Source organism: Ceratotherium simum, chromosome 4, assembly GCF_057802395.1.
Source record: "Ceratotherium simum simum isolate JZ-2026a chromosome 4, ASM5780239v1, whole genome shotgun sequence".
Lineage (NCBI taxonomy): Eukaryota > Metazoa > Chordata > Mammalia > Perissodactyla > Rhinocerotidae > Ceratotherium > Ceratotherium simum.
The window spans coordinates 75023245-75035806 of record NC_141903.1 but is presented as its reverse complement, the minus strand read 5'-3'; the positions used below and the strand labels follow the sequence as shown (position 1 = coordinate 75035806).

Below are 12562 nucleotides of genomic sequence, written 5' to 3'. Positions count from 1 at the left end.
TTAATGGCATTATCACCCACTCAGTCACCCAAGCTCAAACCTAGGAACTGTTCTTGACCTTTCCCATACTCCGTAGGGCATCAGATCTTATATAGTGGGTCTCCTAAAACATCTGAAGTCGACCATCTCCTCTCTAGCCACATCTTACTCTTTTAATTTAGGTCACATAATAATAACCTTATAATTGGCTTCTCCTGCTTCTCCTTTCAAGGGTCTCTTACATACTGCTGCTGGAGCTAATATCCAAAAATCGAACCAAACCTAACCAGACCAAACAACAATATAACCATGTCATTTCCTCTTAAAATTTTTTCAAAATTTAACTCCTCTTCCTCTAATCAACAGGTGAACATTGAAATTCTGAGTATGGAACACATGGCTTTTCACCATTTGGCCCCTTCTTCCCTCCCTCTCTTCCTTCCTTCTTTCCCAGCCTCATCTACCACACTCCCCCCAACTTCCTGCACCCCATCTTACCCCAGGCTCAGTGAGAATATCTCACTTTGCACTAAAGATGCCATGCTTTTGTGACTATTATGCTTTTATTCATTCAGGTTGTTCGTTCGGTCTGAAATGGCTTCCTATTGCTTCTTAGTTTCATTCTCTCACATCATTCAGGATTCTGCTCAAATGTTATCTCATTAGAGAGGCCTTCCCTGACCACTCTATCTAAAACAGCACCCCCTATCACTCTCTATTCCCTATATTAACCTTTATTTTTTGGTATTAGCAGGTATCACCACCTAATATATGTCTATATGTTTATTATCTGTTTTTCTGCTATCAAGAGAGCAGGGACTTTGTCTAGTTCATTGCTGTGTCTGCAGTGCCTGCAACTGTGCCTGGATCACAGATGGTGCTCAGTAAACATTTCCTGAATAAATGAAGCACACTGTATTTCCAGTTATCTTTAAGATGCAGTTTAGAAGTCATCTTATGGCAAAGCCTTCCCCCGGCAGAGAGTAGCGCTGCTTTGTGCTACTCTCCTTGTACTTGATATATGTGTTTATGATAACATTTATCAGTAATTATCTCTTTTATGACTCTGTCTTTCCTACTAGAGTGTGAGGTACTTAAGAGCATGCAGTAGGTGTTATAAAGCCTGGAACATAATAGAACCCTGACTGATACGCTGCTCAATAAATATTTGCTGAATGAATCCTCACTGTACAATTCTGAGAGTAGAGCATGTTTAGGTCCAGTTTAATAATGAGAAAACTTGACCCTCCCAGGCACCTCTCCATCCCTTCTCTCCTGTACTAGAAGAAGCCCCTTAATCAGCTCTTACCAGATGGGGGTAGTAGCATTATCAGAGTAAATTCATCTCAACACTGCAGGCAATGAGGTTGTAGATATGACCTTGAAGCAATGGTAGAGGGAAAAAGAAGAATCAGGAAATCAGCTACCATCTCTAAAGGCTGTGTTATTCATCATTTGTTTGTTGTCTGCATCTTCATTGCAACCCTGGCTAGAATGTGTGCCAGAGCAAGGTCCTTGTCTGGCCAGTTCACTGCTAGATCCTCAGCACCTGGAACTATATCTGACACAGAGTGGGAAGTCAATATTTGTTTAATGTCAAATAAATGAATCTGCAGCATTAATGGTGAAGACTTTCATATTTGCCTTGAGTTAGATTTCAAGATGATGGTCTATGAAAAACAGTTTACAATATACAAAATTTCGCTTAAGAATAATTTTGCTGATATCTATTCTTTCCAGGTATACCTACATGCAATTTTTTCAAAATTACAAAGCAACCAACCGGTGTCTGCAAAACAGAATGAAAGGTGGATCACAAAGTGGAATAAAGAGCAGTTGTATCTAGATGTTAGCTCAGAGCCGGTCTTCCTCAGCAAAAACAGGAGGATTAGCGCGGATGTTAGCTCAGGGCTGATCTTCCTCACACAAAAAAAACAAAAGAGCAATTGTATCAATTAAGGCCCACATATTGAAACCAGCCCAGCTGCAGAAGAGAATCAGAGAAAAGGTTCATTAGTTGTCTAAAAACAATAGTTGAATAAATATGTTTTTAGCAAACTGGAGAAAAGTGAGTTCAAATGAATTTGAGGAAAGCTTTATTATTTTAACTGAGTTAAAACATAGTACCTAGAAACATTTACTAAATTAAAAAGTAAGGCTATATTAACTTGATGGGTTTCAAAATTAACTTGGGTGCTCTCAGTTAAGGTTCTCTCTGTAGTGGTCAGATCTCATTTGCCAATGTGCCCATCTCCTGGTTTATGCATATGTGCTGTCACAAATAACAGCCCATATTCTTAAGAGAAGTCTTGACATCTTCTTGAAAGTACATTGAATGTGCTATGGAAATGGAGTGATCAGGGAAAAAAAGCAGGGGCATATTTGGTTGGAACAGAAATAGAGATCAGAGGAAGGCAGGTGATGGGAATGCCCCAGACAAGCAGCACTGTTTGGGCTGGGGGTTTGAAAAGCTAATCCATCACCTTCAACGAATACCGAGACCTCTTAGTAAGTGATTAGATTACAATGTAAGAAGCAGGCCAGTCTTATCCACAGGGAATTACAAAGTAAGGATAAGAAACACATGGTCCCAGGCCCCGTATATTTATAATCTAATACGGGAGAAGAGAAACTGTCAGGAGAGCAGGAGAGCCACAATTGCCCAAAGAGAAGTTAACAGTTTTCTATTATTAGGACCTTTGGAATTAAGAGAAGTTAAGTTTTAAGCAGAAGTACACAAAGTATCAGGATTTGTATTATTAGGCTCTCCTTAAGTATTCTCTATTCTAAGATGGCAAAACCAACTGCCAAGATCCACTAATGGGAAGAAGCAGCAAACAGTAGAGGCAAAGTTAACAATAAACATCCTCCTAGGGCTTGGTTCAAGTTTCATCTTTTTGGAAAGCTTTGCCTAAACACTCAGGAGCACAGTGATCTCCCTCTGCTCTGAAATTACTGCCTTTCCACTCAGATACACTGGCTACCTTAAACAGTTAGCTGGAGTTTCATGTCTTAGCTCTCCACCTAGGAGATATGGAACCTCCCAATTGGACATTATAGATACCATTTATTTTGTACTTATGGGTCAAATAATATGCTAGTGCACGAGCTATCTACAGTGCTCTGAGTACAGTAAGTGCATAAAAACACCCAGATGTGAGGGAGATCCAGCTTTGACTTACATCGTCATGTTGATCAATTATCTCATGGCTAGGAAGGTGATCCTTGCTGCTTCATTTCTCCAAATGCATCTCTCCCAAAGCTGCTCATGCTCCAGATAGAGGACAGGGCTTTGTTCAAGGATGTATGGGAAGTTTCATTTCTCTAGCAGTCTCCAAAAAAATACTTTTTGAATGTGATTAAATCAACAGAGTAGACTAGAACATCTAAGAATGATGTACAAGTCAGACAGAGAGGGCAAGGCAGACTAGATGGTCTAATATATATAATATAACTAATATATATCTAATATATATAATATAACTAATTTTCTAGTTTTTCCTACTCTGCAGGTGTTCTAGTAACTTAGCACTGACCAAACATCAGGGCATAAGGGCAGTGTCACCAGAAGGGCAAGCGTAGGTCCTCAAGAACCACATTAGTCAGGGAGAAAGACAAAAGGCAAGGGCAAGAGTCAAGATCCAGAGACCAGTCACTGGGAGGTCTCTCTCTGGGTCTAGGAAGCAAAGTCAGGAATCTAGTAAAACTGTGGCAGCTGATAATAGTAAGGAACGATGCCTTCCACTTCACAGCGAGAGTGTTAACACCACACATTACAACAATTTAGTTCACTGAAAGTTACCTCAGACTACACTGAAATGATTAAACTGTTAATCCGTTGTATGGATTTTTAAGTAGAAAACTGTATAAGACAAAGTGAGATGTCAAAGATAAGTTATGCAATTAAGAAAAACTGATACCTGAAGGTAATGGACATACAATAAGAACATTAAAGTTGCAATAACATGGACAAGGAGTTAATGAAATCAATGTCCTCACTAAATAGAATCATTTATTGCTCTATGAGATAAATTCACAAAATAGCAATAGCACTCTTCTGCACAGGAGATAAGAGAGGACAAGAACGTGAGCAAAGGACAGCTATCTGTGAATAACAGTAATACAAGATGCTTTTACTCCTAAAAAATACGTAGAGAAAACCTAGAATGTAGTAGTGCTGCCAACATAGAATTTCCTTGATTCTCTTCATTTCAGATTATGAAGGACTTTTTTTTTGCTGTTACTTCTTTTCGTTGTTGTTTTCATTATGTTAGAAAAATGACACTGCTCTGATATAATTGCTGCTTAGAAATAAAAGCTCCTGATATGACACAACCACATAGAGACTACAAAGAGATTTAGAGTATATAGGGAAAAATCCTTCCATTTTATTCTGTAGATTTGTGATATTCATGAACTACGAACTTCCTGTGCTAGGAAATAATATTAAGTATAAGAACCCTACAGCCCTCACAAGAAGTCCTTAAAGAATGTTAAATATCTGGATAAGGAAGGAGGAGCAGCTGAGCAGAGCAGAACTGAGCTGAAAGGCGTTGGTGATGAGTCAGGTGTATTCACAGATAGTCACAGCAAGATAAAGTTTAAAGGTTCTTGTTATGCCAAGCAGGATTTAAACGAACTTTTTAGCTGAGTTTGCCCTTGTTACAGAAGAAAACCTTTCAAGATGTTCTTGCACGGATTACTCTAGTCAGGGTGCAGTTACTGTCTTCTACATTCAAATTTGTACTCTGCTTACACTTTTTTTTTTTTTTTAAAGATTTTATTTATTCATTTTTTTCCCCCCAAAGCCCCAGTAGATAGTTGCATGTCATAGGTTCACATCCTTCTAGTTGCTGTACGTGGGACTCGGCCTCGCGTTGGACGGAGAAGTGGTGCCTCGGGGCGCGCCCGGGATCCGAACCCGGGCCGCCAGCATCAGAGCGCGCGCACTTAACCGCTAAGCCACGGAGCCGGCCCTGTACTCTGCTTACACTTTAGAGCACAAGATACACAACTTGTTTAACAAAAAATTTTCCATTACATTGTATAGTAAAATACACCTAACAGAAATGACAGCTTATGACCAGTGAAACCAGTAATTCAGGATGAGAAGTAGAATAGAATGTCTGTTTACAAGAGATAACTCTTTTAGGTGCTGTGAGAATTATTTTGTTAAAGAGATTGCAAATTGATTGATATGGTGCCATTACCATTATAAGTTTGGGGCCTCTGTGAATTTCCCTGGAATCTCTATTAACTGAAGCAAGCCAAACAGAGACACTCATACCTTTTCTGGAAAATGAACACATATTAGGTAACATGAAATGCAGTAATGACCATGGGAAATTCAAGAAGTAGTACCAGACCTAAAATTGTAAGTTCCAGTAGAGTAACTTTATCTAAATTTGTAGATTTAGCATTTTAAACCTGACAAAGCTCTCAGCTTTAGACAGTGAGGTAATAAGTCAGCTCATAAAACTGAATCCTCTTCCAAAGTCACCTCACTATGATTCCAAAGGTCTTGAAGAGAACCACCCAGGTTATCGGCCTCTCTTTTGAGCAAAGGACTCATGCCCAAATCCACATTTATTGGTCTAGAGTCCACTGCAGCTCCCAGTAGCCTGCTCTTCACTCTATGGGTGTGTGGATAACATCAGGCAGATAAAGGTTTCATCTTCTGAAAGCCTCAGAACTCTAGGAAGCAATTATTTCAAACCAGCTGTGAGTGGAAAATGGAAAGCATGATTTCAATTATCATTATTTAATGTAAATTTTACTCACTATTTTTTTGAATATTCAACTATACAGTCACATGGTTCAAGAAGTACAAAAGGGAATATGGTGAAAATGCACAGCATTTATTTTTAATTTTTATTTTGTTGCCAACCATGACACCATTGGCAAGTGTTAACCTGGGCTTCCAGCTAGAATTTTACATTTTGCTTACATAGAATTTCTTGTAATAATTTAAATTCAAGAAAGGCATTTATCTTTTATGATTGACAGAAATGTAGATGAAACATAAGGAAGAAACCAATGAATCTGAAGAAGTTTCTCAGAAGGATGTGTTCTAGGCCAGGTGTCATTTGGAAAGGAAGACAATGTATTAAAGAACTGACAGGCTTTCGGGGGTTGAAGGAGAGTATGGAAGAATAGGACTTTAGCAGGAAGAAGATGAAAGGGAAAGGGTCAGCGGAATTTAAGTAGATTTAGGAGAGTAAAGAAATAAGGTAGTCTATGGAATAGGAAAATTGAGGAGTTTAAATACCATACTTCTGCGGAATGGGGCCGGCCCGGTGGCGCAAGTGGTTAAGTGCACGCACTCTGCTGCGTCGGCCCGGGGTTCGCAGGTTTGGATCCCTGGGACGCACCAACGCACTGCTTGCCAAGCCATGCTGTGGCGGCGTCCCATATAAAGTGGAGGAAGATGGGCGCGGATGTTAGCCCAGGGCCAGTCTTCCTCAGCAAAAAAAGAGGAGGATTGGCAGATGTTAGTACAGGGCTGATCTCCTCAATCAATCAATCAATCAATCAATCAATAAATACCATACTTCTGTGGAAGATACAGTGGGAGGCTCTGAGAGTAACCCTATGATGAGACATGACTAGAATCAGGACTTAGATAATCCATAAATACAAAGAAAGAAGCAGGAGAGAAATGACAGAAAGTTTTTAATTCTCAAATATTGAAAAGCAACAAATGATTTCTCTAAAACTATAGTACCTGGACAAATAATTTCTAATAATAATAACTATGGAAGTCCTTGCTTTGTTGGGAGTGTGGGACTATGAAAATAACCATACAAGCAGAAACCATGGAAAGTGATTATAATAATCAATGGGAAAAACTATGGTTTTTCCGTGAGCTTAAGTTTTTTTTGTCAAAACATTAAAAATCCTCTGTCAGCTAATAATGAATGGGGGAATGAAAAAATAGTAAAACTGATTTTATTTAGTACACTGTAATTTAAAACACTGAAACAGTGAGAATTAAAATGCTTTCTTTGTAAAAAACTGATTAAAAGTAGTTTGGTGCTTGCCTTATCATCATATAACTTATGATATGGTTCAAGCAATCTTTTCTATGCCTTGGCAAACTGTCATTTTCTTAAGTTTGGATCAGCTTCTGACATTTTATCCTTCACCCTTCCAATGTCCTGAAATATCTCTGAGAGTTCACTTGATGTGAAGGGTTTTTTTGCTAGAGTCACTTCCTCTGGGACATCTTCATCTTTTTCATCACAAACAGTTGCCAATTTCACTTCTAGCATTTCATTTCTTTGCTGCACTTTCATCTTTGTTGGCCAAGCCTCTCTTTTGATCATCTATTTTTGTAAAATGGAAGAGAGTACTATCTGTGCATGAACTGAATAACATATGCAGTGATCGGTCAGTGGCAGATTTTGAAAGAAGTGATATGATTGGCCACTGATCATGATGTGCATCTGTTATTCACATAGAGATTTGTACTTAATGCATCATTCACAGTTAATATATTGTGGTAACTGAAATTTAAACCTTCTTTTTAGGGGATTGGTGTTATTTAACTAAACGATGGTAATTGAAATTTGTGTATATTGGAACTGTGCAAAGGGAGGACCGCCTGTATTTACTGAGTCCTAACTATATGCCAGGTACTATTTTAACAGTCCTATATGGATTAGTTCACTGAATTCTAACCAAAACCCAATGAGATGGTACTACTATCATCCCCATTTTGTAGACAATGTGATTGTAGATCTTCATCTGGCCATATTATAGAATTAATTCTCCACATATTTGGGAGAATACAAATTTCCCACAATCATGGTAAATCCAAAGCTCTTTATAAATGCAGAGTTACTACCATTAAAGAGTTTGAAGTGACAAGTAACATATTCATTTGGAACATATATCTAGAGTAAAAAGTCAGGGTCTCGTAACAGTATGGAAGAACGGTGGATACTTTCAGAAGATGCACTAACTCTTAGATAGCAGAGGGGCACCATTTACTAAAGCAGGGTGTCAGCGAACTAAGAGTTACTACTGGTCCTGAATCAGTTCACAAGTCCTTAACCTTCCTCCCCACCCCACCTATTTCAATGATCATCCTCTGATTAGGAACAAAGAGAATCTTTACAATAAACAGAAGACTTCTTTCTAGGAGACTTGAGCTCCTTGAGGGGCAAGAGTCATGTTTAGCAATCTTTATACCCTTAGAGTCTAGTCTAGTGCCTAGTACATATTAAGTGCTCAATAAATCTTTGTGGAATTAAGGAATAAATATTTATAGTTAGTTCCTTTCCTCAAGAGAACCAAGAATAACTCACTTTTGGGGTTAGACATGGACTTAGGCTCCAATTTTAGGGGAAACAAATTAATTTAATCAATTCATTAACTGGTAAAAATAATTTGGATTTTCTAAAATTTAAGATTTGCTGCCTATGTTGATTTGATATGCTTGATATTGTTTCTGAAGAACAGCAAAACCAAGTAACTCTGAGGGATTATTCCTTCGTAAGAGAAGTGCTGCAAAAATCTACACTACAATGGCTATGGAAGATTATACTTCTCACTATAAAATTCAAACTGCATATCCTCTGGTTCCACAAATAGCTTTCCCACATATTGGTTATATTTAATCATTTGTATTTGTGGCGTTCAATTAACAATACCTATTTTAAATTCAATCACTTTCCCTCTAGAAACTAAGCAGGAAAGGTGTGGTTACTTTGCAACATAAATTAAAATGGAAAGAAGACTCAATTTCTTTGAGGGCAATTTATTAAAAAGACATAAAATTAAAAATCTGAAATAATTCATACTGCTTTTAAAAACATCTGAAACATTAGCTAAAAATATAAGAACCTCTAAGCCAATATTGATTTTAGAAGGTTATTAGAAAATTTTAATTTAGGGTCTCTTACAAAAGTCTCATTTATAGAGATCACTGCTACACAAAGCTTAAAATGATGTTTATGTTTCTTTGCCCAAATTTTTAACAAGCAACTTCTATAATATTTTGGAAATTAAGAAATTATGGGGCCGGCCCCGTGGCTTAGTGGTTAAGTGCATGCGCTCCGCTACTGGCGGGCCGGGTTTGGATCCCGGGCACACACCGACGCACCGCTTCTCCCGCCATGCTGAGGCCACGTCCCACATACAGCAACTAGAAGGATGTGCAACTATGACATACAACTGTCTACCGGGGCTTTGGGGAAAAAAAAGGAGGAGGATTGTCAATAGATGTTAGCGCAGAGCTGGTCTTCCTCAGCAAAAAGAGGAGGATTAGCATGGATGTTAGCTCAGGGCTGATCTTCCTCACAAAAAAAAAAAAAAAAAGAAATTATGTAATACAATTGAATTCTGTCAAGGATTGTGCCGTGAGATTATTCAAAACATCTGTAAACTAGCTGGTATATGATTTCTTTACTTATTGGTATAACATACTGAATACTTAGGGTGAGACATGTATGGTTTAAGGGGATATTAACAGACAAAATAGACAGAAACAGTAGTACCAATTCTCAAAGAACAGACATCGTATATCACTTAATCAATTTTAATACTTAAAAACTGAAGTGATTAATCAAACTCTCTCAAAATTTATCATCAAATAGAACTATTTTCCTTTTTTTTTTTTTATTTTTTTTTTTTTTATTTTTTTTTTTTTTAATTTTTTGTTTATTGCAGTAACATTGGTTTATAGCATTGTAAAAATTTCAGGTGTACATCATTGTACTTCTATTTCTGCATAGATTACATCATGTTCACCACCAAAATACTAATTACAACCCATCACCACACACATGTACCCAATTATCCCTTTCACCCTCCTCCCTCCCCCCTTCCCCTCTGGTAACCACCAATCCAATCTCTGTCCCTATGTGTTTGTTTATTGTTGTTATTATCTACTACTTAATGAAGGAAATCATACGGTATTTGACCTTCTCCCTCTGACTTATTTCAGAACTATTTTCCTTTAAACAAGGACTATATTTTAAGAAATATGATGAAACAAAAACTTTTAAAAATATATCTCTGCTTTTAAAGTGCTGATAGTCAACTTAGATCATCTTGGGATTTATATATAAATAGAAAATATTCGGCCTATCTATGGTGCCTAACGTTCACTTTGAATTTTCCTTTCAGTACCAGAGAATATTTATTTTAGATGTTCTGAATCACTTCTAGAAAGCAATGCAGTTTCTCTGAAGAGGAATGTTTTGGGGGTATTTTTGCCAGCAGACAGATTTATCGCTGGTAACTTGATGTCTGTCTGTGACAAGACAGACAGAGCAGGCAGGGAGGGTGGGTAGATGGGAGCAGACTGGGAATGTGTGGGCAAGAGCAGAGACCTTGTGGCTTGAGAGAGGCACATATCACACAGTCAAAGAGAAGTGTAGGGCAGTGGACCCAGGCAAACCACACAGGTCAGGCAGGGCCAAGCAGAGCCTAGGCTGGGGGAGATGAGATTCCAGAGGCTGCAGGACAAAGAGTCTTTAGGTCGGGGGGACTGGAAGCCAGGGAGACACAGAAGCAAAAGCTGTAAGAAGAGAGTCAAACATAGAGACTAAACCAGACGAGAAAGAGAGAGTCAGAGAGCAATATGCAGAGAGAGCCATCAAGAGCAGTGACCCAGACAGAGCTGGCAGAAGGAAGGAAAAAGGGAGGACAAGCAAAGCACAGACGGCCCCGGGAAGAGAGGTCAATACTTAATGTATGGCAAAAAGGATGAACAATCTGTCTCAGGTATCACTGGTCCCCAACTTACTTTTCCAACAATTAGGGACATAACATCAAGAGCCATGAGACACTGCTATGGGGACACTAAAAGTAATAGTTATTCTAAATTAACTCATAATTTTCAAGTACAAATACAAATTCATATTATTCAGTTATTTATCCAAAAGCATTTTGAAAATAATTAGTTTTAGATTTTTTTATCTTTAAAGGAAAGAGCTCAGTAAAAGGAGAGTTGTCACCTTTACTGCCAAATTCTTGGAAGGATTTTTCACAAATTGGTTCAGAAAGCTGTAAAAAACATGGTGGCTATTTTTAATTTTTTTTTTTTTTAAAGTGAGATTTCTGGAGTGAGACTACTTATATTCACTGTGATTACTGGAAAACTGAAAGAGTCAAAATCACAGGAATATTGGACCTGATTAAGTATTTATAATCAGGGCAAATATTGGTGATCTACATAAATATCATAGATTTAGATAGGTTATTTTAAATGATTCTCTAGTCAGTTATTTCCCCAGAGTTCCTGATTCTGGCTAATTATAATGAATGAGTCACTGAAAACACAAGAATTTCTTGTGGTCAACTTTTAGAATACTCACTCCTGATATTAACTAATAATTATAAGGTAGCATAGAACAATGAATAGGGAAACTAACTGATGAATAATAGCTACAAGGCCAGTTCTACAGTAATGAACAAAAACTGCCTGAAAAGTGCTATTTAGTTAATGAAAACATCACTTAAAGGATTAGAATATATATCCTTTGAATGGAAAGAGAAATGCTACAATTCTTGAGCAGTATGTGTAGTCAAAAAGTGGTAGAGTATCATATATGCTAATATGCCTTGAATTTTAAGGTCTGTTTACAAGGCAAAGTATAGATTTTCAATTAATTCATTTGAGCTGTGTCTAAAAATATCTCAGACAACTCAACTTGTCTACACATTCTGAATGACACCACATTCTAGAAGCAATTACTGTTGATTTTTCAGTGCTATCTTTAGATGGAAGTGATTATTCACTAACAAAGAAGAGAAATAACTCCTTAGTGTCATTTCCTTAAGACATATTTTCAGCAATAAAGCAAAGTGAATATTTAGCAAATACTCAGTAAGTTCAGTCAGTGTAAACAGTCAATCTGGACTATTTAAGCAAAGAAAAATTAAGGTTATATTAGCAGGTTTTCTACAATTCAAATTCACCTAGAAATTGCTAATTTTCCACTTTCTGTTCTGGTGGGGAAATGGGGCTTGACAGTTAGGTAAGTGTTATCAATGGTTCCCTTCTAAATCCAGAACCAAGAAACGATTATCTAAATATAGTTAAGTTTTCAAGTTTAATTCTTAACTCCTAAGACGTCTACTATGGTTCTTTCTAAATTTTTTCTTTTCTTTTTTTTTGACATTTATGCTGTTATCTTTCTAATTTTGAGGTGCCCTGATTTACATCAAGCATTCTAGGTAAGCTGAAATAATAGAGAAAAGCCTGTCTCAAACCATGACAAGGGCGAGGAAAAACTAGATGGACACAAGTTCTGGGAGGAAATATGTTGACAGGCATCAGACATCTAGACCACATAGTTTTAGGGCATCTAGGTTCAGGTATTTCCTTAATGGTAGGTGAAAAAATGAAGCTATGAGGTAGGGTTTTCCATCCTGTGTGCCTAGTGTAAAGTGATGGCAGGTATGTCAAAATACTGATCCCTTCACCCTTCAGGTCAGCCAGGAGGGGTTCTTCTGTCCATTCACCTCTGGACATAAGCAGCCTTATCTGTGAACACCAGACTGCCATACACATGTTATACTTTTCTATATGTGTCGCTTCAGGAAGAGTGGAATAATCTTAATAACTTGCCGG

The 12562-nt window shown here is 37.6% G+C and overlaps 1 protein-coding gene across 11 annotated transcripts in view; it reads right to left on the bottom strand.

The window, feature by feature from the left end:
- ARB2A (ARB2 cotranscriptional regulator A) overlaps positions 1 to 12562 on the bottom strand; it is a 414663-nt gene that overhangs the window by 112645 nt on the left and 289456 nt on the right. The window contains exon 11 of one of the 11 annotated variants that reach the window (XM_087430042.1): positions 1289 to 1359. The exons of 9 other annotated variants lie outside the window; for them this stretch is intronic. In XM_087430042.1, coding sequence (XP_087286168.1) covers positions 1310 to 1359 — 50 coding nt within the window. In that variant the 3' untranslated portion in view covers positions 1289 to 1309. Of the gene's footprint in view, positions 1 to 1288; positions 1360 to 4940; positions 5699 to 12562 lie in introns of those variants that run through there. One more of the 11 variants, XM_087430045.1, reaches the window with a different exon arrangement.